General features: G+C 48.6%; 1 protein-coding gene across 4 annotated transcripts in view; it reads left to right on the top strand.

Moving 5' to 3' along the window:
* Nucleotides 1-28,000, top strand: part of nfixb (nuclear factor I/Xb) — a 506,036-nt gene that overhangs the window by 396,652 nt on the left and 81,384 nt on the right. For all 4 annotated transcript variants that reach the window (XM_070867267.1, XM_070867268.1, XM_070867270.1 and 1 more), the window contains 2 exons: nt 2,173-2,293; nt 6,430-6,566. In XM_070867267.1, the coding sequence (XP_070723368.1) occupies nt 2,173-2,293; nt 6,430-6,566 (258 nt within the window). The remainder of the gene's footprint in view (nt 1-2,172; nt 2,294-6,429; nt 6,567-28,000) is intronic.

Genomic DNA, 28,000 nt, shown 5'->3' with positions numbered 1-28,000 from the left:
TGAGGGAGTGTGTGTGTTAGTGAGAGTGTGAGGGAGTGTGTGTGTTAGTGAGAGTGCGAGTAAGTGTTTGTTAGTGAGAGTGCGAGGGAGTGTGCGTATTAGTGAGTGTAAGGGAGTGTGTGTTAGTGAGAGTGAGTGAGTGTGTGTGTGTTAATGAGCGTGCGAGTGAATGTATGTGTGATAATAAGAGTGTGAGTGTGTGAGTGTTAGTGAGAGTGTGAGCAAGTGTGTGCTAGTGAGAGTGTGAGGTAGTGTGTGTTAGTGAGAGTGTGATGAGTGAGTGTGTGTTAGTGAGAGTGTGAGGGAGTGTGTGTTAGTGCGTGTGCGTTAGTGCCTGTGTGAGGGAGTGTGTGTGTGTTAGTGAGAGTGTGAGTGAGTGTGTGTAAGTGAGAGTGTGAGTATGTGAGTAGTGTGTGAGTGAGTGAGTAAGCGTTAGTGAGAGTGTGAGGGAGTGTGTGTTAGTGAGAGTGTGAGGGAGTGTGTGTTAGTGAGAGTGTGAGTGAGTGAGTGTGAGTGAGTGAATGTGAGTGTGAGGAGTGAGTGTTAATGAAAGTGTGAGGGTATGTGTGTTAGTGAGAGTGCGAAGGAGTGTGTGTTAGTGAGAGTGTGACGAGCGAGTGTGTGTTAGTGAGAGTGTGAGCGAGTGTGTGTTAGTGCATGTGCGTTAGTGCCTGTGTGAGGGAGTGTGTGTGTGTTAGTAAGAGTGTGAGTGTGTGAGTGAGTGAGTGAGCATTAGTGAAAGTGCAAGGGAGTGTATATTAGTGTGAGTGAGTGAGTGTGTGAGTGAATGAGTGAGTGTTAGTGAGAGTGTGAGTGAGTGAGTGACTGTAATTTATATTATTAGCTTTAAATCTCCTTTTTTCTTTATCTGTTAACAAAAAGTGTGACTAAGTCTCTATTTGCACCGTGAGCAGTGGGTGTTCCTGGGAAGGCAAGCTGCTAATTTGAAATGTTTGACTGCAATAAATATGCTAATTGTAATGCATTTTTGTTCTCCGTGAACTGCTGTGAAATGATGTCTGTACTGAGGGGTGACCAGATCGAGGTCTTTAGAATTATGAGGGGGTTTGATAGGTTGGACTTCGGGAAGATGTTTCCAGTTGTGAGGGAGACCAGAACTAGGGGCCATCAGTATAAAACAGTTACTAGTACAGGTAAATCCAGCGGGGAATTCAGGGGAAACTTCTTTACCCAGAGAGGGGTGAGAATGTGGAACTCGCTGCCACAGGGAGTGGTTGAAGTGAATAGTATCGATGCATTTAAGGGGAGGCTGGATAAAAGGGAGAAAGTAACAGAAGGTTATGCCGATGGGATGAGATGAAGTGGGGTGGGAGGAGGCTCGTGTGGAGCATACCAACAAAAATAACAACAGTCTGCATTTATATAGCGCCTTTATGTCCTAAGCCACTTCATAAAATCTTAGCAATCAAAATTTGACACTGAGCCACATAAGGAGATATAAGGACATGCAACAAAAACCTCAGACAAAGAGGTAGCATCTTAAAGGAAGACAGAGATGCAGAGATGGAGAAGAGGTTTAGGGAGGGAGTTCCAGAGCTTGGGGCCCAGGCAGCTGAAGTCACGGCCACCAATGGTGGAGCGATTAAAATCAGGATTGTGTAAGAGTCCAGAATTGGTGGAGAGCAGAAATCGCGGGGGATTCCAGGGCTGGAGGACGTTACAGAGTTAAGGATCGGTGAGGCCATGGAGGGATTTGAAAACTAGGATGAGAATTTAAAAATGGAGGCGTTGCTGGACCGGGAGCCCATGTAGGTCAGCGAGCACAGGGGGTGATGGGTGAGCGGGACTGGGTGCGAGTTACGACCAGAGGCAGCCGAGTTTTGGATGAGTTGAGGTTTGTGGGAGGCCAGCCAGGAGTGCGTTGGAATAGTCAAGTCTGGAGGTAACAAAGGCACGGGATGAGGGCTTCAGCAGCGGACAAGCTGAGGCAAGGGGTGGGGATGGACGATGTTACGGAGCAGGCAGTCTTGGGGATAGAGTGGATATGGGATCGGAAGCTCATCTCGGGGGTCAGGTAGGCAGCCAAGGTTGCGGGCGGTCTGGTTCAGCCTCAGACAGTGGCCAGGGGGAGAGGGATGGAGTCCCAAACTACAGCATACGGCCCCGTTTCTGTGCTGCTGTGTCTATGTAATTCTTGCTTCTCCTTCTCAGCCCCAGTTGCCACTGCCACGGGCCCCAGCTTCAATCTGGCCGACCTTGAGAGCCCAGGCTACTACAGCATTAACCAGGTCCCCCTGGGCAGACGCACGATCACTACGCCTCCCTCTACCAGGTAGGAAGTGGAGAATGGAAGATCTCTACTGCAAACATGAGGCCTGGAATAACCGCACGCACCAAACCGACAGAAACATCACAAGAACATAAGAAATAGGAGCAGGAGTCGGCCATTTGGCCCCTCGAGCCTGCTCCGCCATTCAATAAGATCATGGCTGATCCGATCATGGACTCAGCTCCACTTCCCCGCCTGCTCCCCATAACCCTTCACTCTCTTATCGCTCAAAAATCTGTCTATCTCCACCTGAAATATATTCAATGCGATGAATATATTCATCGCCGAGAGCATGCAGAAATCCAAGCGCAGGCAGCGGAAGGAGCGTGCGGCAAACCAGTCCCACCCACCCCTTCCCTCACCGACTGTCTGCCCCACCTGTGACAGGGACTGTGGCTCTCGTATTGGACTGTTCAGCCAACTAAGGACTCATTTTTAAGAGTGGAAGCAAGTCTTCCTCGATTCCGAGGGACTGCCTATGATGGTGATATTCAATGACCCAGCCCCCACAGCTCTCTAGGGCAGAGAATTCCAAAGATTCACGACCCTCTGCGAGAAGAAATTTCTCCTCGTCTCAGTTTAAGGGCCCCTTAATCTGAGACTATGCCCCCTAGTTTTAGTTTCCCCTATGAGTGGAAATATCCTCTCTGCATCCATGCTAGTGTGACTCCATTTTGGGGCGTACCATAGTGCGAGCGGTTATGTTCCCGGACTTGAGATCCAGAGACCTGGAACGAATAATCCAGAGAACTTCAACTCTCGCCGTGACAGCTTAAGAACCCGAATTGGGTTTTCAAAAAAGCTGATTAAAAAGGCCGGTATCGGTAAAAAAAAAAGTGACCACGGGAGCTGTCGAATTGTCGTTTAGAAACCCCAATCGATTCGCTGCTGCCGTTTAGAGAAGGAAACCTACCATCCTTACCCGGTCTGGGGCCTGTAGGTGACTCCAGTCCCAGACCAACACGGGTCGATTCTTAACTGGCCTCTGAAGTATTGAATTTGGGACGGCCAATCACTGGCTTTGCCAATGGGCACCCACAACCCGATAAGGAATTAAAATTTTTTTTCTACGAGCAGATATAGAATGAAAACTGAGAAGAGACGGTTCGGGTCATCAGTACTCGCTCCAGTCACTGGACAGTGTATCCCGATGGGCGGCTTACCCAACCCCCAGCTCCTGGGCTGGTGAAAAATGATGAATCTTAAGGAAGTTCCTTCTACACGCACAGGGTGGTAGACATTGACAAATCTCTTCTGCAAAGGGCAGTTGATGACATGTCAATTATTCATTTTAATCTGAGATTGATAGATTTTTGTTAACTGAAGATATTAATGGATATGGGGCAAAGGCGGGTGTAATGTATTTGCTTCAAGAGTTTTTTGCTTAAGAATTCACAGCAACACATTGCCATTAAGAACTAGTTGGTTTATTGGCAAAAGGTTTAACTATCACACAATACATTACCAGTTCATCACCAGGCTCACAACCACCTGCCCCATCGTGGATCCCCCGAACCCAACTGGTTGGGGTTTTATTGAGTCACTTGACTGGCTAAGCCACTCCCAACTCAACAGCTCTACAACTATTTTTGTGTAAAGCTTTTAAATCAAGTGCCCCTTTTTTAAGGGCACAATCAACAGGTCTTCAACTATTTTAGTTGAAAGCATCAATCAAATCCCCCTTATTAGAGGGGGCACTAAAACCGACAAGTGAACAAATAAAGTTTGACCATCCACTTAATTCAAACTAAAATTTGGTTGCCGGGGGTGATGATGCACTCCAGTCCCTCCGGTGCCCACCTCTCGCGGAAGGCCGCGAGCGTACCGGTGGACACCACGTGGTTAACTGAAGATATTAATGGATATGGGGCAAAGGCAGGTGAAATGTATTTGCTTCATGGGTTCTTTGCTGAAGAATTCATAGCAACACATTGCTATTAAGAACTAGTTGGTTAATTAGCAAAAGGTTTAACAATCACACGACACATTACCAGTTCATCCACCAGGCTCACAACCACCTGCCTCGTCGTGGATCCCCTGAACCCAACTGGCCGGGGTTTTATTGAGTCTTGCGGACACCACGTGACTGGCTAAGCCACTCCCACTCAACAGCTCTTCAAACCTATGAGACTGCTCCTGGTGCATACACTACAGCGGGTAAATGGAGTTGGGTCGCAGATCAGCCATGATCTCATTGAATGGCAGAACAGGCTCGAGGGGCTATATGGCCTCCTCCTCTTCCTATCTTCCTTCCCAACTCCCTATGGCAACCATAGACACATGTTTCCCAAGAATGCGAGATAGGTTGGGGTGAAATAGATCCTTCAGCCATTTGGTCTCGTCCTTCCAACTTATCAACACTTCTTTCTCCTTGATGCAGCCTCTAGCTGTACGACAATCTTATCGAACCCACACTGCTATCTTCTCAATATGCCATGATGCCCTCCTCACTTGGGACCTTGTGGGATTGAATGGTCACGCTGATCTCACCAATTCTCCTTAAGTCCTCAACAAGCAGAAATTCCTCAGCTCCTTCTCGAATACATGGACATCAACAAATGGCTGGTGATGAGTTAGGAAGCTGTAATACGGACAATGATAATGCTTGATAGGAGCTGAAATTCACTCATTGCCAGATATTTATTATAAATGTCACCACATGGTTAATTTTTCCTTTTCGTCCTAAGTGCATTTATCTCAAATTTGTATCAATTGGAACATCAAATGGCCCTACGATGAGAATTGCAAAACATTCCTTTTTTCAAACGCTCCTGCTTGCCTGGTCTATTGCTTACCCATATAGACCAGCAAGGCTACTGCTTTCAACCTGTAGCTGAAGTACTTGAGTTCAGGCATGGCAGGGTTTAAGGTTGCTACCAGGTCCAATGGGGTTGGGATGGTGGTAGGGTCTGGATGTCATCTTGGGTTCTGATTGCTGCCTCGTGACCCCACCTGCTACAAAGTACAGGTGAGGTTGGGATTGAGTGCAGTTGCGATGCCTCTGCAGTGTAATAGCCTGTGCACACTCTGGCCACTGGGGAGAAGTATCAGAGGATAGCCAGAGTTTATGGAACTCTGTCATTCTTTTACCAAACCCAAACATGGGCTGGCGGGGGGAGGGGGTGGGGGGAACTATTCATTTATGGATGTGGGCATCGCTGGCAAGGCCAGCGATTAATGCCCATCCCTAATCACCCTCGAGAAGGTGGTGGTGAGCCACCTTCTTGAACAGCTGCAGTCCGTCTGGTGAAGGTGCATTGGCTTGGTACAACTGAGTTGCTGGGCCATTTCAGAGGGCAGTTAAGAGTCAACCACATTGGCGTGGGTCTGGAGTCACATATAGGCCCAGACCAGGTAAGGGCAGCAGATTTCCTTCTCTGAAGGACATTAGTGAATCACATTGGTTTTAATGACAATCCAGTAATTCTATAGTCACCATTACTGATGCTAGCTTTTTTTATTCCAGATTTATTTAATTGAATTTAAATTCCCCCAGCTGCCATGGTGGGATTTGAACTTACATCTCCAGATCATCAGTCCAGGCCTCTGGATTAATAGTCCAGTGACATAACCACTATGCTACCGTTCCCGTGGGTGAAGGGTTTTGGAAAGCTCCACTCATTTATATGCAGAGCATTTTTTTTTCAACATGGGAGATCAAAAACTGTCCCAAATCTTAATTGATTCAAGACCATTACCAGGCATTAGGAATAATCCTAAACTTAACCTTAACGCGGAGGTGGTCACCATTGAAACCAGATGGTCCACTCCAAACAGTGGCAAGTGGCCACCTTAGAAAGAAGAAAGACCCTTTGCTGTGGGTCTGGAGTCACGTGTAGGCCAGACCGGGTAAGGGCGGCAGATTTCCTTCCCTAAAAGACATTCAGGAAGCAGTTGGGTTTTTCTGGAGAAACGGTAGGTTCAAGGTCACCATTTCTGGGGGCTGCATGGGTCAGCAGCTCAGGAGAGGACAACAGGAGCCTTGATCCACCAGGGCAAACCAACCTTGGCGATGCGGACAGCCGTCTCTCTGGCCTGAGCTGTACTGACGGCCGACACACGTAGACACACGCGCGCCTCTCCCTCACAGGAGCTTCACTGCCGCTACGCCTTCTGAAATTCTTCCCTGCCTTCCGCAGTTCCACCAAACGACACAAATCCATCGAGGACAATGAGATGGAGAGCCCGGTGGACGAAGTCTTCTACTCGAGCACAGGCCGATCGCCGGCTGCGGGGAGCAGTCAGAGCGGAGGTTGGCCCAATGACGTAGACACAGGTAAGGACCTGCCTTGGGTGGGACGTTCTGCTCCGTCGGCCGGAATTTCCGGGCCAGTTTGCGACCGGGTTTTCGCCGCGTGTTGACCCTCCGCGGCGAGAAAACCAGAGGGGGGGGGGGGCGGGGAGGAGGGGCGCTTGGCTGTTTTCCGCCCGCTCGCGATCCACGGCTCAGGTTTTGCGGCGACCGGTGGAAGCGTTGCCGAGGAGAGAAGCGCCGGGGGAGGTGCAAGGGCCCGCATAGCGACACCGCTGCGAGTTTCGAGACTCACCCGGCCCGTTCCGCCGCCTCACGATGAGCGCCAGGGAAAACACGGCGGTCCAGCCCCGCCGGAGGCGGGTAAGTTGGATAAACTGGAAAAAAAAGTAAGTTAAAGTTTTTTTTTAATGCTTTTTGCAGCGGTTTGTGAGCGCACTGGGCAAGACTTTCCACTTTGCTGGCTACCACCCAAAGAATGGGCGATGTTCCAGCAATGTGTCGCTGCATCAGCCTTACCGACCGCTGGAACATCGCCCATTTCTTGGATCGAGATGTTGCCCTCGCTGATAGGCCAGTGCCGTGAAATGGCGAAGCGAAAGGTCGGCATTGTTACGTGGGCTTAGCGCTAGGCCAGCGATGTGGACGGCAAAAGCTTCCCTAGCAACGGCCTTCTGCGACCACCTTGGCGATCTCCTCGGCGACGTGAGCCGAAATTTGGGGGGAGAATTTTCCGGCGATGTTCTAGCCTAACTTTCCACTTTTCCGTCAAAACGGGCGATAGCGGGCCATTTTGGGTGATATATGGGCACTGGGCCAGGAATGTGAAGTGGAAAGTCTCGTCCAATGCTTTTGTGAATTTTTTGGTTCGGTGTTTTTTCCTCCCTCCCAAGGCTTCTCTCAGAGCGCTCCCGGCTCCGCACTAAAGTTGGCGAGGTTCCCGTTTTTGCGTCACGAAAATAGTTCAATGCCTCCCTTTGCGAGATCGCAAATGACGAAAGTTAAGCAATTAATCGCTAACATTAATTGGACGGTAATTTTCCCACCCCGCAAACAGAGAAGCCAAAAATCCAGCCCTTTGACTTTCTCCTTGCTGTACATCCCACCTCAGAGAAATTCTGCACGCTCACTGATTTATTTTTGCAACCCCATGCACTCTATCTCCACCCTATCACACTTGCCCTTGGGTTCTGATTTCTGGTCGGCGTGTGGAACCAGACTGTTTGCAACCTTGCTGTCATATTTGACCCTGAAATGAGCCTTCGACCACATATCCGCAGCGTAACTAAAACCGCCTATTTCCACCTCCGTAACATCGCCCGTCTCCGCCCTTGCCTCAGCTGCTGAAGCCCTCATCCAGGCCTTTGTTACCTCTAGACTTGACTATTCCAACGCATTCCTGGCTGGCCTCCCACATTCTACCCGACATAAACTAGAGGTGCTCCTAAACCCAGCTGCCCGTGTCCTAACTCGCACCAAGTCCCGCTCACCCATCACCCCCTGTGCTCGCTGACCTAAATTGGTTCCCGGTTAAGCAACGCCTCGGTTGCAAAATTCTCATCCTTATTTACAAATCCCTTCCATGGCCTCTCCCCTCCCTATCTCTGTAATCTCCTCCAGCCCCACAACACCCCTGAGATATCTTCGCTCTTCTAATTCTGCCCTCTTGAGCATCTGTGATTATAATCACTCAACCATTGGTGGCCGTGCCTTCTGTTGCCTGGGCCCCAAGCTCTGGAACTCCCTGCCTAAACCTCTCCGCCTCTCTTGGCCTCTGGTTTGTGTGCTGAGCTTTGCGAGGTAATATGGAGACCAGGTACAGGATCTGTCCTCTGGAACAGGAGGTCTTAACCTGGTGGCCCGTTCATAGACCCACATTTTTTGCGTATCGACACCACTTGTTGGCTTCCCTGCAGGTTTGCGCAGGATAGGATCGTGTATGATTATGGTCTAGGAGCATCAACTGCAAGGTTGAGAGTTCAAAACTCACCACGTTGTGGAATTGAGCTAAACATTCGGTCTCGCCCGGTTTGGGGCGGTAACACCCCTTGGTCGCCAACTTTAGCGTAGGGCGATGTTTACCATCTCCAACTGGGATATTGGATTTCAGTGCCACAAAGGGGAGTGGAGCGCTAAGGGAAATGTTCCGCACCCCTCTCAGGATGCAAAAGGTCAATCACGGGGCGCTAGAGCATGGTAGCGTTATTGAAGTTGTGATGCGAGTAAGCTCTGGAATTCCTTCCCTAATCCTCTCCTCCTCGCTCTCCTCTTTAAAACGCTACCTCTTTGACCAAGCTTTTGCTCACCTGTTCCAATACAAGTTAAACCTCCCTTATCCAGAACTCCGTTATCCAGAACTCCCTCGTCCGGAACCACCCTTCGTCCGGAACCATTCCCGGCCACCGGGTGGCGCATGCGCAGAACTCCGACCTGACCAAATTGAAGTCCTTCCTCGCTACCGACTCCCGCAATCGCTGGCCTGACCCCGCGATTCCCCCCCCCCCGCCAACGATCTCTCTACCGCACTCCCAGCCCCAAGCCAGCCAGCCCCGATGCCAGCCAGCCAGCCAGCCAGAGGATGCTAAGAGGTTGCAGGGTGACTTGGACAGGTTAGGTGAGTGGGAAAACACATGGCAGATGCAGTATAATGTGGATAAGTGTGAGGTTATCCACTTTGGTGGCAAAAACAGGAAGGCAGAATATTATCTGAATGGTGACAGATTAGTAAAAGGGGAGGTGCAACGAGACCTGGGTGTCATGGTACATCAGTCATTGAAAGTTGGCATATAGGTACAGCAGGCGGTGAAGAAGGCAAATGGCATGTTGGCCTTCATATGAAGAGGATTTGAGCAGGGAGGTCTTGCTGCAGTTGTTACAGGGCCTTGGTGAGACCACATCTTGAATATTGTGTGCAGTTTTGGTCTCCTAATCTGAGGAAAGACATTCTTGCCATTGAAGGAGTGCAACGAAGGTTCACCAGACTGATCCCTGGGATGGCAGGACTGACATATGAAGAAAGACTGGATCGACTAGGCTTATATTCATGGAATTTAGAAGAATGGGAGGGGATCTCATAGAAGCATATAAAATTCTGACGGGATTGGACAGGTTAGATGCAGGAAGAATGTTCCCGATGTTGGGGAAGTCCAGAACCAGGGGTCACAGTCTAAGGATAAGGGGTAAGCCATTTAGGACCGAGATGAGAAGAAATGTCTTCACTCAACGAATTGTGAACCTGTGGAATTCTCTGCCACACAAAGTTATTGAGGCCAGTTCGTTGGATTTTTTTCAAAATGGAGTTAGATGTGGCCCTTACGGCTAAAGGGATCAAGGGGAATGGAGAGAAAGCAGGAATGGGGTACTGAAGTTGCATGATCAGCCATGATCATATTGAATGGTGGTGCAGGCTCGAAGGGCCGAATGGCCTACTCCTATACCTATTTTCTATGTTTCTATGATATCCCCTTTGCTCAGTACCTGTACCATCCAATTTAACGTAACCACCCCTCGACCAGATAAAATCCCTTATCCAGAACAGGCCAGGTCCCAAGCGTTCCCGATAAGGGAGGTTCAATCTATATCTCCTTAGGTGGCTCCTGTGAATCGGCTTGGGACGTTTTACGAGGTTAAAGGCGCTACGCAAATGCATGTGGTTGTTGTTGAGACGAAGTGGTTTTCAACTTCACTTCAATACAAACTGCCCAGTGTGACCAGGGCTGATAGTTACCTTGGCAGGAGGCAGGAGGTCTCCTATATCTGTCTTATTGCGCCTGGGTGGTGAGGCAGTGCACGTGAGGTCTGATGGCTCCATGCCACTCCATACAGACACCAGTAAGTCACCAATAGGGCAGGTGGGCAGAGGAAACGTTACAAGGACACCCTCAAAGCCTCCCTGATAAAGTGCAACATCCCCACCGACACCTGGGAGTCCCTGGCCAAAGACCAGTCTGCCCTAAGTGGAGGAAGTGCATCCGGGAGGGCGCTGAGCACCTCGAGTCTCGTCGCCGAGAGCGTGCAGAAACCAAGCGCAGGCAGCGGAAGGAACATAACATAAGAACATAAGAATTAGGAACAGGAGTAGGCCATCTAGCCCCTTGAGCCTGCTCCGCCATTCATCAAGATCACGGCTGATCTGGCCGTGGACTCAGCTCCACTTACCCGCCCGCTCCCCGTAACCCTTAATTCCCTTATTGGTTAAAAATCTATCTATCCGTGACTTGAATACATTCAATGAGCCAGCCTCAACTGCTTCCTTGGGCAGAGAATTCCACAGATTCACAACCCACTGGGAGAAGAAATTCCTTCTCAACTCGGTGCGGCAAACCCATCCCACCCACCCTTTCCCTCAACCACTATCTGTCCCACCTGTGACAGGGACTGTGGCTCTCGTATTAGTCTGTTCAGCCACCTAAGGACTCATTTTAAGAGTGGAAGCAAGTCTTCCTCGATTCCGCGAGACTGTCTATGACTGAATGAATGACAGGGCTAAAGAGACCATTCTATAAATGTAACAAATGTACACAGCAGGCCTGTCAGTATCTGTAAAGAAAGACAGGCTAAGATGTTGTGCGAGACACTTCACCCTCTGGTGAACACTCTATCTGAAATGTGTCTATCCAACCGTTTTATGTCATGTACGTTTGATTCCATCTGCACAACGTAAGACGTTTATTTATACCCATTTCTGTTTGCCCGTGGTATAAATAGAACATGCAGTGTGTCCCTTTTGGCCCATGTATGCGTCCGGTCAGTCTAGCTGGATTATTGTCAGATGTGACCTGTCCCCAGTGTTGTGGGTTCAAGTCCCACGTCAGAGTTTTGAGCACAAAATCTAGGCCGACACTCCCAGTGCAGTGCTGAGGGAGCACTGCAAAGTGGGAGGTGCCGTCTTTCGGATAAGGCGTCAAACCGAGACCCTGTCTGCCCTCTGAGTTGGATGTAAAAGATCCCACGGCACTAATTTTTTTGAAGAAGAGCAGGGGAGTTATCCCCTGGTGTTCTGGGTCAATATTTATCCCTCAACCAACATCAGTAAAAAAAAACAGATTATCTGACCATTATCACGATGCTGTTTGTGGGAGCTTGCTGTGTGCAAATTGGTTGCTGCGTTTCCCTACACTGCAGCGGTGACTACACTCCAAAGAGTATGTCGCTGACTGCAAAGCACTTTGGGACGTCCTGGGGCCGTGAAAGGCGCTATAGAAATGCAAGTTCTTTCCTTTTGAGTACCTTCTGTTTAGCATTGTGCACTCAGTCCACACACCTGTGTCCATTGGAACGCCTTTGGTAGGAAAAATAAAAAAATATATATATTATTTGAATGGGGAGAGATTAAAAAGTGCTGTAGTACAGAGGGCTCGGGGCATTCCTCATACACGAAACTCAAAAAGTTAGTATGCAGGTACAGCAATTAATTAGGAAAGCAAATGGAATGTTGGCCTTTATTGCAAAGGGGATGGAGTATAAAAGTAGGGAAGTCCTGCTACAACTATACAGGGTATTGGTGAGGCCACACCTGGAGTACTGCGTACAGTTTTGGTCTCCTTATTTAAGGAGGGATATACTTGCATTGGAGGCAGTTCAGAGAAGATTCACGAGGTTAATTCCTGAGATGAAGGGGATGTCATATGAAGAAAGGTTGAGCAGGTTGGGCCTCTACTCATTGGAGTTTAGCAGAATGAGAGGTGTTCTTATTGAAAAGCATAAGATTCTGAGGGGGCTTGACAGGGTAGCTGCAGAGAGGATGTTTCCTCTCATGGGGAAACTAGGGGGCATAGTCTCAGAATAAAGGGTCGCCCATTTAAAACGGAGATGAGGAGGAATTTCTTCTCTCAGAGGGTCATGGATCTTGTGACTTCTCTGCCCCAGAGAGCTGTGGAGGCTGGGTCATTGAATATATTAACGGTGGAGATAGACAGATTTTTTAACTATAAGGGTGTCAAGGTTTATGGGGGGGCGGGCAGGGAAGTGGAGCTGAGTCCATGATCAGATCAGCCATAATATTGAATGGCGGAGCAGGCTCGAGGGGCCGAATGGTCGACTCCTGCTCCTATTTCTTATGTTCTTGTGTTCTAAGTGTGGAGATCCAGGGCATGCCCGCGCCTTAGCTTTGATAGCTGGGTTGCGCCCTCATGGGGAGAGGGTGCGCACTTCACATCGGGCGAAGAGACACCAGTTAGGTGGTCCTCCCAGTGTGTGGAAGAAGGTGACGGGTTTCGCGGTCAGGCCCAAAGAAAAGTGGAGCTTCATCTGCTGTTTCTGTGAGTGGCTGAGCGTGGACGGTAATTAGGATGTAATCATTGGCTCAAAAGACAGAACTCTAACCCCCATGACATCATCCCCAAGCCTACTGCACTAGTTCACTGGTCTGATAAGGAGATCACTTTGACGTCCTGTAAACAGAGTAAGCAATGTAAACTTCACTTAAAAACTCGGAATTATCACGGAATTATCCAACCAACAGGACTCAACAACTTTCTAGTGGTAGAGAATTCCACAGGTTCACAATTCTCTGGGTGAAAAAGTTTCTCCTCATCCCGGTCCTATATGGCTTATCCCTTATCCTTAGACTGTGACCCCTGGTTCTGGACTTCCCCAACATCGGGAACATTCTTCCTGCATCTAACCTGTCCAAACCCGTCAGAATTTTATATGCTTCTGTGAGATCCCCTTTCATTCTTCTAAATTCCAGTGAATAAAAGCCCAGTCGATCCAGTCTTTCTTCATATGTCAGTCCTGCCATCCCAGGAATCAGTCTGGTGAACCTTCGCTGCACTCCCTCAATAGCAAGAACGTCCTTCCTCAGATTAGAAAACCAAAACTGAACACAATACTCAAGATAAGGTCTCACCAAGGCCCTGTACAATTGCAGTAAGACCTCCCTGCTCCTCTACTCAAATCTCCTCGCTATGAAGGCCAACATGCCATTTGCTTTCTTCAGCGCCTGCTGTACCTGCATGTCTACCTTCAATGACTGATGTACCATGACACCCAGGTCTCGTTGCACCTTCCCTTTTCCTAATCTGTCACCATTCAGATGATAATTTGCCTTCCTGTTTTTGCCACCAAAGTGGATAACCTCTTAGTGGAAGGGGGGGTGGGGGGGAGCAGGGCGGGGGGGGGGGGCGCCGGGGAGCTGGGGTGGATAACATCACAAAAATGAAAGCAACTGGGAAAAGGGCCAATGGAACTCCATTTTGAAGAACGTTAATCGGAGGAGGGAGGCAAAGGGAATAAAATCCGTTGCTAGACGCTGAAACGGAGGCCCTGGCAACCACACCGCATTGTTCCTTTAAGAGGATTGCTTACGATCCGACGCCTCCCTCGGTTTTTTTTTGTTAATTAAACGCGAAGGAGCAAGGGAGGCATTTTCACGTTTTGCAGCCTTTTCCAAAACGTTACTTGCGGTGAGGTTGAGTGGGCGAGAGAGAGGCGGGGGTGGGGGTTGGGGCAGGGGGGGAGTGGGGGGGGTGAACAACAAGCCATTAAAAGCAGCTTGTCAACTCAAGAAATCCGAAAGAAGGAAGATCACTGCCAAAGGACGAGCGACAGCAGTCGGAATACAGATGGATTGCTTCAGTCGTCACAAGGCCTGGCTTGTTTTCCAAACCTCTTTGTGTCCAATGTCTTTTCGGTTTTGTTTTTTTTTACCCGACGAGGCTCTCGCAAAGAAAGACATTGTATGTCCGAGTGCCGCTGAAGATTGTTGGAGCTCGGGGAGGCCGGAGAGCCCCACTGTCCTTGGTTGCTGCCACCATCATCATCGTTAGTCCCTCGAATCGAGGATGACTTGTTTCCACGTCAAAAAGTCCACAGGTGTTTCAATGAAGGACCTGATATTTCTGGTCCCGAACTACACCCTGAAGGGTGGAAGATGCCTGTGCGGGGATTTTTTTAACGTGGGGTGGCCATTGCACACCAGCCACCACACGGGCTTGACAGAGCTAGGTCTTGGTCCAGTGGCAAGGGTTAACCAGGACGAATGGAGACCAGCTCTGCTGCACGGGCCTAGTGCGCGCACATATCGCAGTGTGGGCTGGGCCCGTGCTGCCCCTGGCCCCCTCGCCTCATCTGGGCCACAAACTCTCGCCTCATCTGGGCCACAAACTCACGCCTCTCCTGGGCCCCAATCACTTCGCCAAATGTTCTGGGACCTAAGAACATAAGGAATAGGAGCAGGATTCGGCCACACGCCCCCTCGAGCCTGCTCTGCCATTCAATAGGATCACGGCTGACCTGATCGTGGCCTCAATTCCACTTCCTTGCCCGTGCCCCATGACCCTTGACTCCCTGATAGTTCAAGAACCGGTCTGTCTCAACCTTGAATTCATTCAATGGCCCAGCCTCCACAGCTCTCTGGGGCAGACAACCCCCAAAGATTCACGACCCTCTGAGCGAAGAAATTCCCCCTCGTCTCCGTCTTAAATGGGTGACCCTCTTATTCTCAAACCTCAGTAAATGAACTCGATAAGGAGGGAAACATCTGGTGCCTTTTCTCGGGCCCTGGCTCAGTGGGCAGCACACTCGCCTCCGCGTTACAAGGTTGTGGGTTCGAGTCCCACGCCAGGAACTTGAGCACATAAATCCAGGCTGACACTCCCAGTGCAGTGCTGAGGGAGTGCTGCACTGTCAGAGGTGCTGTCGTTCAGATTAGACGTTAAGCTGAGGCCCCGTCTGCTCTCTCAGGTGGACGTATAAGATCCCTCGGCACTATTCCGAAGAAGAGCAGGGGGAGTTATCCCTGGTGTTCTGGCCAATATTTATCCCTCAACCAACATCACTAAAAAACAGATTATCTGGTCATTAGCACGTTGCTATTTGTGGGAGCTTGCTGTGCGCAGATTGTCTGCAGCGATTCCTACATTACAACAGTGACTGCACTCCAAAAATTGGCTGTAAAGCGCTTTGAGATGCCCTGAGGTGGTAAAAGGCGCTATAGAAATGCAAGTCTTTCTTTCAGAAAGAACAATTGAATCTATCAGGATCAGAATTATACTCCTGACCAGAGCAGATATAAGGAATCTGTATTCATATATCATGCTCTCCTGAAGTCCCAAAGCGTTTAGCACACACTGCTTTTGAACTGCAATCAGTATTTCTCTGAGCGTGGCAGCCATTTTACACAAGCCAATGCTGAGATAAGTGACCATTTAATCTGTCCTCGGTGGGATTAGTTGAGGGAATTTTCATAGAATCGCAGAATGGTTACAGCAGGGGAGGAGGCCATTCGGCCCGTCGAGCCCGTGCCGGCTCTCTACAAGAGCATTTCAGCCAGTCCCACTCCCCCCGCCCTTTCCCCGTAGCCCTGCAAATCTTTTTTCCTTCAGGTACTTATCGTGGCTTTCAAAAGGTAACTCCCTTTTGAAAGCCACGATTGAGTGCCTCAACCTCTCAGGCAGCGCATTCCAGATCCTAACCACTCGCTGCGTAAAAAAGTTTTCCCTCATGTCGCCTTTGGTTCTTTTTCCAATCGCCTTAAATCTGTGTCCTCTGGTTCTCTACCCTTCTGCCAATGGGAACAGTCTCTCTCTATCTACTCTGTCCAGACCCCTTCTGATTTTGAGCACTTCGATCAAATCCCCTCTCAACCTTCTCTGCTCCAAGGAGAATAACCCCGGCTTCTCCAGTCTAGCCACCTATCTGAAGTCCCTCATCCCTGGAACCATTCTTGTAAACCTTTTCCGCGCCTTCTCCAAGGCCTTCACATCCTTCCTAAAGTGTGGTGCCCAGAATTGGACACAGTACTCCCGTTGAGGCCAAAACAGTGTTTAATACAGGTTCATCATAACTTCCACACTTTTGTGCTCTATACCTCTATGTATGGATCCCAGGATCCTGTAAGCTGTTTTAGACAGGATACGTGTCAGAATTCCTTTCGAATGTTCACGCCCGCCACAAGCGAAGTGCCGTCTCCCAGACTGATTGTGATTGGAAGTTTCAGAGATGCGCGGGTATCATTGTTCAAGCCGGTGTTCTACATGTATCTGATTTGCTGATCTGTTTCAGGATCGTTTCTCATTTTAATGCCTTGTTCATGTCACTGGCTTTCGAGCCATAGTGAATCAAAGAAATTCGAGTCAAGAAAGTAAGACTTGCATTTATATAGCGCCTTTCACGACCACTGGACGTCCCTAAGCGCTTTACAGCCAACGAAGTACTTTTGGAGGGTAGTCGCTGTTGTAATGTGGGAAACGGGGCTGGCGATTTGCGCACAGCAAGCTCCCACACACAGCAATGAGGTAACAATCAGCTAGCAGTCGAAAAGAAGGCCCTTCGGCCCACCAGTGCCATGCCGCTGCTCGCCGGTCAACTGGAGCTGGCTGCTCCAATCCCATTTCCCCCTGCCCTTTCCCTTTAGCCTTCTACATTCTCCCTTTTGAAAACCTCATGAGAACATAAGAAGCAGGAGCAGGAGTAGGCCATATGGCCCCTCGAGCCTGCTCCGCCATTTTAACACGATCATGGCTGATCTGATCATGGACTCGGGTCCACTTCCCCGCCCGCTCCCCATAACCCCCTTAATCCCTTATCGGTTAAAAAGCTGTCTATCTCGGTCTGAAACTTATTCAATGACCTAGCTTCCACAGCTCTCTGACGCAGCGAATTCCACAGATTTACAACCCTCTGAGAGAAGAAATTCCTCCTCATCTCAGTTTTAAATGGGCGGGCCCTTATTCTAAGATCATCGCCCCTCTAGTTCTAGTCTCCCCCATCAGTGGAAACATCCTCTCTGCATCCACCTTGTCAAGCCCCCTCATAATCTTATACGTTTCGATAAGATCACCTCTCATTCTTCTACCCTAGCCTCTCGAACCCTAGCTCCCCCAGCTACGCTCATGTTTTCCACTCCATAGCTATCACCGGGCAGATTCCAACTGGGTTTTACTTGCCTCTTGTCTCCAGCCTTCTGTGAAGCAAAGACTGCCAGATGTGTCTCTCCCCTCTGGAGAACTTCCTCCTGATTTAAAGTCACACTCGCTTACATGAATGATCTCCACTGCGACTATCCTGCCTTCCTTTCACGGGATACTGCAGCACAGGATGAAGCCGTTCGGCCAGTCATGCCTGTGCCAGCTCTTTGAAAGAGCGATCCCATTAGTCCAACTCCCCGCACCCCCCACCGCTCTTCCCCCACAACCCTGCAAATTTTTTCCAAGAACGTATCCAATTTCCTTTCGAAAGTCGCGATTGAATCTGCTTCAGGCAGCACTTTCCAGACCACAGCAACTCGCTGCGTGAAAAAATTCTCGTCTCCGCCCTTACCTCAGCTCATCCGCTACCTCATCCCATGCCTTTGCTACCTCGAGACTTGGCTATTCCAACACACTCCTAGCCGGCCTTCCCACGTTTTGCCCTACGTATGCTAGGGGTCATCCAAAACTCGGCTGCCCCGTGTCCTAACTCGCACCAAGTCCCGCTCACCCATCACCCCCTGTGCTCGCTGACCGACATTGGCTCCCGGTTAAGCAACGCCTCAATTTCAAAATTCTCATCCTTGTTTTCAAATCCCTCCATGGCCCCCGCCCCTCCCTATCTCTGTAATCTCCTCCAGCCCCACAAAACCCCGAGATGTCTGCGCTCCTCAAATTCTGCCCTCTTGAGCATCCCTGATTATAATCGCTCAACCATCGGTGGCCGTACCTTCTGTTGCCTGGGCCCCAAGCTCTGGAACTTCCTCCCGAAACCTCACCGCCTCTCTACCTCTCTTTCTATCATAAGATGCTCCTTAAAACCTGCCTCTTTGACCAAGCATTTGCCCTAATTTCTCCTTAAGTGGCTCGGTTAATTTTGTTTTTGTTTTTTAACGCTGCTGTGAAGCACCTTGGGAAATTTTACTGTGTTAAAGGCGCTATATAAATACAACTTGCTGTTGTTTCCCGATTTGATTTGTTTAATATTTTCTGTACTACAGCAAGATCTAGCCCCCCCTTTACCAACTTCTTTATAGGATGTCGGAACCTTTTCTGTTGGCTGAGAGAGCGGACACTGGCACATGGTGAAAGCTCTCACTCTGAGAATCGCTGTCACTGTGGCTCAATAGTTGGCGTTAAGGTCTTTCTAGATAAGTGGTCAAAAATGAATGTTCCAGCACGTTCCGCATTGGGGTGGAGCAGTGGCCGGAAGCCCATTTTCAGAGTGACTCCCGTTCACCAATGGCCTTTGGTGGACTTTGATAGTCTACGAGTCCCTGGGCCTCTTATTCATGATGGCGTCATTGTTCTGTGCTCTACTCTCTCCTCCACTCGCTCTCCGGCAAAAGGTGGCAAGGGTACATAAGAACATAAGGACATAAGAAATAGGAGCAGGAATAGGCCATATGGCCCCTCGAGCCTGCTCCACCAATATGATCATGGCTGATCTGATCAAGGACTCAGGCCCACGTCCATGATCAGCCATGATCTTATTGAAAGGCGGTTCAGGCTCGAAGGGCCGAATGGCCTATTCCTGCACCTATTTTCTATGTTTCTATGTTTCCCTGTCCGCTCCCCATAACCCCTTATCCCCTTATCGTCTATTTCTGTCTTAAATTTATTCAATGACCCAGCTTCCACAGCTTTCTGAGGCAGAGAATTCCACAGATTCACAACCCTCGAGAAGAAATTTCTCCTCATCTCTGTTTTAAATGGGCGGCCCCTTATTCTAAGATCATGCCCTCTAGTTCTAGTCTCCCCTCTCAGTGGAAACATCCTCTCTGCATCCACCTTGTCAAGTCCCCTCATAATCTTATACGTTTTGATAAGATCACCTCTCAGTCTTCTGAATTCCAATGAGTAGAAGCCCAACCTCCTCAACCTTTTCTCATAAGTCAACCCCTCATCCCCGGAATCAACCTAGTGAACCTTCTCTGAACTGCCTCCAAAGCAAGTATATCCTTTCGTAAATATGGAAACCAGAACTGCACGCAATATTCCAGGTGTGGCCTCACCAAAACCTTATATTGCTGTAGCAAGACTTCCCTGCTTTTATACTCCATCCCCTTTGCAATAAACGCCAAGATACCATTGGCCTTCCTGATCACTTGCTGTACCTGCATACTATCCTTTTGTGTTTCATGCACAAGTACCCCAAGGTCTCGCTGTACTGCGGCACTTTGCAATCTTTCTCCATTTAAATAATAACTTGCTCTTCGATTTTTTTCTGCCAAAGTGCATGACCTCACACTTTCCAACATTATACTTCATCTGACAAATTTTTGCCCACTCACTTAGCCGGTCTATGTCCTTCTGCAGATTTTTTGTGTCCTCCTCACACATTGCTTTTGCTCCCATCTTTGCATCGTCAGCAAACTTGGCTACGTTACACTCGGTCCCTTCATCCAAGTCATTAATATAGTTTGTAAATAGTTGGGGTCCCAGCACTGATCCCTGCAGAACGCTATTCAGCGGCAGCAATGCCCTGCTTCCGTACAACACCTGATGGTGCCCTTGTTGAAATGGAACCATTGGTCCTGTGGTTACTTCCCTGCCGCCGCCGTCCCTTCTTCCTGTGACAAGACAAGAGAGGCAACTGCCGGATGTGGGCTGACTGATACCCCAGCTCACCGGGCGGGGCATCGGTGTGAGAAACCCAGGTTACGTTGCTCTGTGGTGGAATATTCTTGGCAATGGTGGCAAAGCGAGAGATTGATGCCCTGGATGGAAACATTTCTAGGGAATGAAACCTTAATTTGCGTAATCGCTCTTTGTAGCTTAATCCTTAAACCTGCGCTGTACTCCCTCCAAGGCCAATATATGAAAACTATAGCGTGACCCCCGAGCTTCCGGTCGCCTGTCGCTTTAATTCCCCGTCCCACTCCCACTCTGAAATCTCCGTCCTCGGCCTCCTACACTGCTCCAATGCGTAAGCTCGAGGAACAGCACCTCATCTTTCATTGAGGCACTTTGCAGCCTTCTGGACTCAACATCGAGTTCAACAATTTCAGACCGTACCTGTTGGAAACATAGAAACATAGAAAATAGGTGCAGGAGCAGGTCATTCAGCCCTTCTAGTCTGCACCGCCATTCAATGAGTTCATGGCTGAACATGAAACTTCAGTACCCCCTTCCTGCTTTCTCGCCATACCCCTTGATCCCCCGAGTAGTAAGGACTTCATCTAACTCCCTTTTGAATATATTTAGTGAATTGGCCTCAACTACTTTCTGTGGTAGAGAATTCCACAGGTTCACCACTCTCTGGGTGAAGAAGTTTCTCCTCATCTCGGTCCTAAATGGCTTACCCCTTATCCTTAGACTGTGACCCCTGGTTCTTGACTTCCCCAACATTGGGAACATTCTTCCTGCATCCAACCTGTCCAAACCCGTCAGAATTTTAAACGTTTCTATGAGGTCCCCTCTCACTCTTCTGAACTCCAGTGAATACAAGCCCAGTTGATCCAGTCTTTCTTGATAGGTCAGTCCCACCATCCCGGGAATCAATCTGGTGAATCTTCGCTGCACTCCCTCAATAGCAAGAACGTCCTTCCTCAAGTTAGGAGACCAAAACTGTACACAATACTCCAGGTGTGGCCTCACCAAGGCCCTATACAACTGTAGCAACACCTCCCTGCCCCTGTACTCAAATCCCCTCACTATGAAGGCCAACATGCCATTTGCTTTCTTAACCGCCTGCTGTACCTGCATGCTAACCTTCAATGACTGATGTACCATGACACCCAGGTCTCGCTACACCTTCCCCCTTCCTAATCTGTCACCATTCAGATAATAGTCTGTCTCTCTGTTTTTACCACCAAAGTGGATAACCTCACATTTATCCATATTATACTTCATCTGCCACGCATTTGCCCACTCACCTAACCTATCCAAGTCGCTCTGCAGCCTCATAGCATCCTCCTCGCAGCTCACACTGCCACCCAACTTAGTGTTATCCGCAAATTTGGAGATACTACATTTAATCCCCTCGTCTAAATCATTAATGTACAATATAAACAGCTGGGGCCCCAGCACAGAACCTTGCGGTACCCCACTAGTCACTGCCTGCCATTCTGAAAAGTATCCATTTACTCCTACTCTTTGCTTCCTGTCTGACAACCAGTTCTCAATCCACGTCAGCACACTACCCCCAATCCCATGTGCTTTAACTTTGCACATTAATCTCCTGTGTGGGACCTTGTCGAAAGCCTTCTGAAAGTCCAAATATACCACATCAACTGGTTCTCCTTTGTCCATTTTACTGGAAACATCCTCAAAAAATTCCAGAAGATTTGTCAAGCATGATCTCCCTTTCACAAACCCATGCTGACTTGGACCTATCATGTCACCATTTTCCAAATGCGCTGCTATGACATCCTTAATAATTGATTCCATCATTTTACCCACTACTGAGGTCAGGCTGACCGGTCTATAATTCCCTGCTTTCTCTCTCCCTCCTTTTTTAGAAAGTGGGGTTACATTGGCTACCCTCCACTCGATAGGAACTGATCCAGAGTCAATGGAATGTTGGAAAATGACTGTCAATGCATCCGCTATTTCCAAGGCCACCTCCTTAAGTACTCTGGGATGCAGTCCATCAGGCCCTGGGGATTTATCGGCCTTCAATCCCAACACAATTTCCCGACTAATAAAGATTTCCCTCAGTTCCTCCTCCTTACTAGACCCTCTGACCCCTTTTATATCCGGAAGGTTGTTTGTGTCCTCCTTAGTGAATACTGAACCAAAGTACTTGTTCAATTGGTCTGCCATTTCTTTGTTCCCCGTTATGACTTCCCCTGATTCTGACTGCAGGGGACCTACGTTTGTCTTTACTAACCTTTTTCTCTTTACATACCTATAGAAACTTTTGCAATCCGCCTTAATGTTCCCTGCAAGCTTCTTCTCGTATTCCATTTTCCCTGCCCTAATCAAACCCTTTGTCCTCCTCTGCTGAGTTCTAAATTTCTCCCACTCCCCAGGTTCGCTGCTATTTCTGGCCAATTTGTATGCCACTTCCTTGGCTTTAATACTATCCCTGATTTCCCTAGATAGCCACGGTTGAGCCACCTTCCCTTTTTTATTTTTGCGCCAGACAGGAATGTACAATTGTTGTAATTCATCCATGCGGTCTCTAAATGTCTGCCATTGCCCATCCACAGCCAACCCCTTAAGTATCATTCGCCAATCTATCTTAGCCAATTCACGCCTCATACCTTCAAAGTTACCCTTCTTTAAGTTCTGGACCATGGTCTCTGAATTAACTGTTTCATTCTCCATCCTAATGCAGAATTCCACCATATTATGGTCACTCTTCCCCAAGGGGCCTCGCACAATGAGATTGTTAATTAATCCTCTCTCATTACACAACACCCAGTCTAAGATGGCCTCCCCCCTAGTTGGTTCCTCAACATATTGGTCTAGAAAACCATCCCTTATGCACTCCAGGAAATCCTCCTCCACCGTATTGCTTCCAGTTTGGCTAGCCCAATCTATGTGCATATTAAAGTCACCCATTATAACTGCTGCACCTTTATTGCATGCACTCCTAATTTCCTGTTTGATGCCCTCCCCAACATCACTACTACTGTTTGGAGGTCTGTACACAACTCCCACTAACGTTTTTTACCCTTTAGTGTTCTGCAGCTCTACCCATATAGATTCCACATCATCCAAGCTAATGTCTTTCCTAACTATTGCATTAATCTCCTCTTTAACCAGCAATGCTACCCCACCTCCTTTTCCTTTTATTCTATCCTTCCTGAATGTTGAATACCCTTGGATGTTGAGTTCCCAGCCCTGATCATCCTGGAGCCACGTCTCCGTAATCCCAATCACATCATACTTGTTAACATCTATTTGCACACTTAATTCATCCACCTTATTGTGGATACTCCTTGCATTAAGACACAAAGCCTTCAGGCTTGCTTTTTTAACACCCTTTGTCCTTTTAGAATTTTGCTGTACAGTGGCCCTTTTTGTTCTTTGCCTTGGGTTTCTCTGCCCTCCACTTTTCCTCATCTCCTTTCTGTCTTTTGCTTTTGCCTCATTTTTGTCTCCCTGCATAGGTTCCCATCCCCCTGCAATATTAGTTTAACTCCTCCCCAACAGCACTAGCAAACACTCCCCCTAGGACATTGGTTCCGGTCCTGGCCAGGTGCAGACCGTCCGGTTTGTACTGGTCCCACCTCCCCCAGAACCGGTTCCAATGCCCCAGGAATTTGAATCCCTCCCTGCTGCACCATTGTATGTAAACATTGTAACTGTGTAAGACTTGCCACCAGAGGGCGCAACTGTTGGAGGCCCAAGGGTCACCTGCACACCTTGTGCAAGGGAGTATAAAAGGTTGTCTGCCAGGCACTCTGGAGTTATATTAAAGAGACTAAGGTCACGTCAGTTTTAGCTCACAGTACTCAGTCTTGTGAAGTTCTTCCATACTTAACAGTAACCCCTGCCCCTATTTTTATTTATTTATTATTTTATTATATATTTTTTCCTGTTTTGTTCTCTTTCCCATGCCAGCCATTGATGATTCTGCCATTTTCCATTCACACTCTATCTAGATTCATCTTTTGTTTCTTAACTTGTCCCATTACCATCTCCTTTTGCCTCGCACCATCATCCTTTTTGTCTCTCTAATCTCTCCTGCCTTCCACCCTATCACAGACCTTCCCTTTTGTTCTTTCCTCCCCTCCCCCCTTTCCCTGCCTCTGCACTTGCTTAAAAACCGGTTACATCTCTAACTGTGTCCAGTTCTGACAGAGGGTCACCGACCTGAAACGTCAACTCTGTTTCTCTCTCTACAGATGCTGCCTGACCCGCTGAGTATTTCCAGCTTTTTCTGTTTTTATTTCAGATTTCCAGCATCCACAGTGTTTTGCTTTTGTACATGAAAACGATATCCTAGCATAAAGCACATTGGAACACTTGTTGCACTCACGCTTGGCTAAATTCAAACTCATTGTTCTGACTGTCTGGCCAGAGAAAATTCAGTCCTCAAAGGACAGAGCGAAAAATAATAAAAAGATAAATTCCAAATTCCTTACTGCCAACACATACATATATTGTAATAAACTCACAGACCTTCAAACTCTGCTCGAACTCTGCTTAAGAATTCCAGCCGTGAACTTATGCCCGTCAGTACTGTATATGGACGCTTGTTAATCTTGAAATTCCTCTCTGCGTTACCGAAGTTGAGACCCATTGACAAGAAGTGGAGGGAGGAATATCATAGGAACGTGTTTCAGCGCCATTATCCCACAACATAGGTTCATAGCTGGAGGACTTAAGTGTCAGCTGTGGCTCAGTGGGCAGCACTCTCACCTCTCAGTCAGAAGGTCCCATGGGTTCAAGTCCCACTCCAGGAACTGGAGCACATAAATCTAGGCTGACTCTCCCAGTGCAGTGCTGAGGGTGTGCCGCACTGTCGGAGGTGCTGTCTGTCGGATGAGACGTTAAACCGAGGCCCCGTCTGCCCTCTCAGCTGGACGTAAAAGATTCCATGGCCACTATTTCGAAGATGAGCAGGGAAAAATTATCCCCGCTGTCCAATACTTATCCCTCAACCAACATGACTCAGCAAGTAATCTGGTCATTATCACATCGCTGTTTGTCGGAGCTTGCCATGTGCAATTTGGCTTCTGTGTTTCTTACATTACATCAGTGACAACACTTCAACAAGTACTTCATTGGCTGTAAAGCGCTTGGGGACGTCTTGAGACCGTAAGCCTGGGGAGAACGAGTAGCAGGATCTTTTACATCCGCCTGAGGGGGCAGGCGGGGCCTCTGTTTAAGGTCTCATCCGAAAGATGGCACCTCCGACAGGGCGGCGCTCCCTCAGCACTGCACTGCACTGGGAGTGACCGCCTAGATTTATGTGCTCGGGTCTCTGGCTTGAGTGGGACCTGAGCCCCTGACCTTGCGTCTCAGGCCAGAGAGCTATCGACTGAGCCAAGGCTGACATTTGCCGGTTGGATGGGCTGTCTGCACGCCCGCGTGGCAGATGCACAGTTAAGCTGCCCATTCCCAATTTCTGCATTCATTCATGTTCACACCAGGGGTTTCTCCATGGAGGGTTGAGGGTTTTGATGTGCAAGTTAGTACTTTATTTTTCCATAAAAGGTAGATCGTTGGGTGCGTTCCAGGAGGTAAATTCCAATGGCTTGTTATTTCCACTGCTCCGTAAACCACACGCAGGGATTAAATGTCACTTTTCCCAGAAGTAGCATATTTTTGGAGATTCTACCAATCACGGGCAGATTCGTACTGGCGATCATATTTCCAGCACAGATTATTTTTACATGATATTCTCCTTGTAGCACTCTTACTTTGCACTAGCTATCTCCCTGTCTGTGCCAGCCCTGACTCAGTGGGTAGCACTCTCGCCTCTGAGTCACTCCAGGGACTTGAGCATTAAAAACCTAGGCTGATGCTCTGTTGCATATGCAATAACTCAGTAGCCTTAGTACTGTGAACTCAATCAGGTGCGACTTGACTCTACTTTATTAGCTCTCCCAGTGAGAATTAAACATGGAGGCTTTCTTTATATACCAGGGCTGCACGTGTGTGTCCGTGGCCCAATGACCTCCGACGGTCGCTCCCCCTGGTGGCAGGTAAAACCAGGCATGCATACATTACACACTCCCAGTACAGTGCTGAGGGAGCGCTGCACTGTCGGAGGTGCCGTCTTTCGGATGAGACGTTAAACCGAGGCCCCGTCTGCCCTCTCAGGTGGATGTAAAAAGATCCCACGGCACTATTTCGAAGAAGAGCAGGGGACTTAACCCCCGATGAACCTGGGGCCAATATTTATCCCTCAATCAACATAACAAAAAACAGATTATCTGGTCATTATCACATTGCAGTTTGTGGGAGCTTGCTGTGCACAAATTGGTTGCTGCGTTTCCCACATTACAACAGTGACTATCCTCCAAAAGTACTTCAGTGACGTAAAATGCTTTGAGATGTCCGGTGGTCGTGAAAGGCGTTATATAACTCACGTCTTACTTTCTTACCCGGAGAGGCAGAAACAAGGAAAGAAAGAATGAGAGCTGGAAAGACAAAGATGGAAGTAGAGAGAGAGAGAGAGAGACAGAGCATGAGGAAAGAGAGCAAAGCAGATCAGGGGAGAGCAGGAGAGATGGACAAAGAGTAAGGAAATGGAATAATAAGTTAAGAATATAGAAAAAACATGTGACTGGTTCTTTGGCCAGACAAGCCCATTCCTTCCTGAGACGATACACAATCTGCTTTACCTGGAGACTACCCAGCCCATTTAAGCTTTCGCACCAAGACCGCCTATTTCCACCTCCGTAACATCGTCCATCTCTGCCTCTGCCTCAGCTCATCTGCTGCTGAAGCCCCCATCTATGCCTTTGTTATCTCTAGACTTGACTATTCCAACACACTCCTGGCTGACCCCCCCCCCCCCCCACATTCTACCCTTGAATTCCTCTGAAACGCTGCTGCCTGTGTCCTAACTTGCATCAAGTCCCGCTCACCCATCGCCCCTCTGCTCGCTGACCTACATTGGCTCCCGGTCCGGAAATGGCTCGATTTCAAAATTCTCATCCTTGATTTCCAATCCCTTCATGGCCTTGCCCCTCCTTATGGTCTGTAATCTCCTCCAGCCTTGCAACCCTCCGAGATCTCCGTGCTTCTCCAATTCTGACCTGATTTTCATCGCTCCACCATTGGGGGCCGTGCCTAGGTCCTCGACTCTGGAATTCCCTCCCTTAACCTCTCCGCCTCTCTCTCAATTAAGCCGCTCCTTAAAACCTACCTCTTTGACCAAGCTTTTGGTCACCTGTCCTAATATCTCTTTATGTGGCTCGGTGTCAAATTTTGTCTGGTAATTGCTCCTGTGAAGTGTCTTGGGACTTTTTGCTACACTCGGGGTCAATTGAAATTTCCAAAACTGAGATTGATACATTTTTGTTGAACAAGGGGATTGGAAGCATTGTGGGTAGATGGAGTTGAGATACAGATCAGCCATGATCTAATTGAATGGCGGAACAGGCTCGAGGAGATGAATGGCCTCCTCCTGTTCCTATGATCCTCGATGAAGTTTGAACACCGAGATGCTGTACAGTGGGTTTGTGAACCTTCTGGCTAAATTTTTGCTAATGGTAGAAGTTAACCTAGTAGACCCAAGAACAACAACAACCACTTGTATTTATATAGCACCTTTAACGTCCTAAGACATCCCAGGGTGCTTCACAGCAGTGTTTTGAGACAAAACAAATAAATTTGACACCGAGCCACATAAGAAGCAGTTACGGCAAGTGAACAAAAGCTTGGTCAAAGAGGTAGGTTTTAAGGAGCATTGTAAAGGAGGAGAGAGAGGCGGAGAGGTTTAGGGAGGGAGTTCCAGAGCTTGGGGCCCAGGCAACGGAAGGCACGTCCACCAATGGTTGATCAGTTATAATCAGGGATGCTCAAGAGGCCAGAATTTGAAGAGCGCAGACATCTTGTCCATCATTACCAACCAGGACGCTGTGAGTTCCAAACTCCTGGTGGCCGCTGTTCATACTTGCATGTCTCAGTCAGCGCTTG

The sequence above is a fragment of the Pristiophorus japonicus genome, chromosome 24 (genome assembly GCF_044704955.1).
Source record: "Pristiophorus japonicus isolate sPriJap1 chromosome 24, sPriJap1.hap1, whole genome shotgun sequence".
Taxonomy (NCBI): Eukaryota; Metazoa; Chordata; class Chondrichthyes; family Pristiophoridae; genus Pristiophorus; species Pristiophorus japonicus.
The sequence above is the reverse complement of the archived record's forward strand: the minus strand, read 5'-3'. Positions and strand labels throughout refer to the sequence as shown.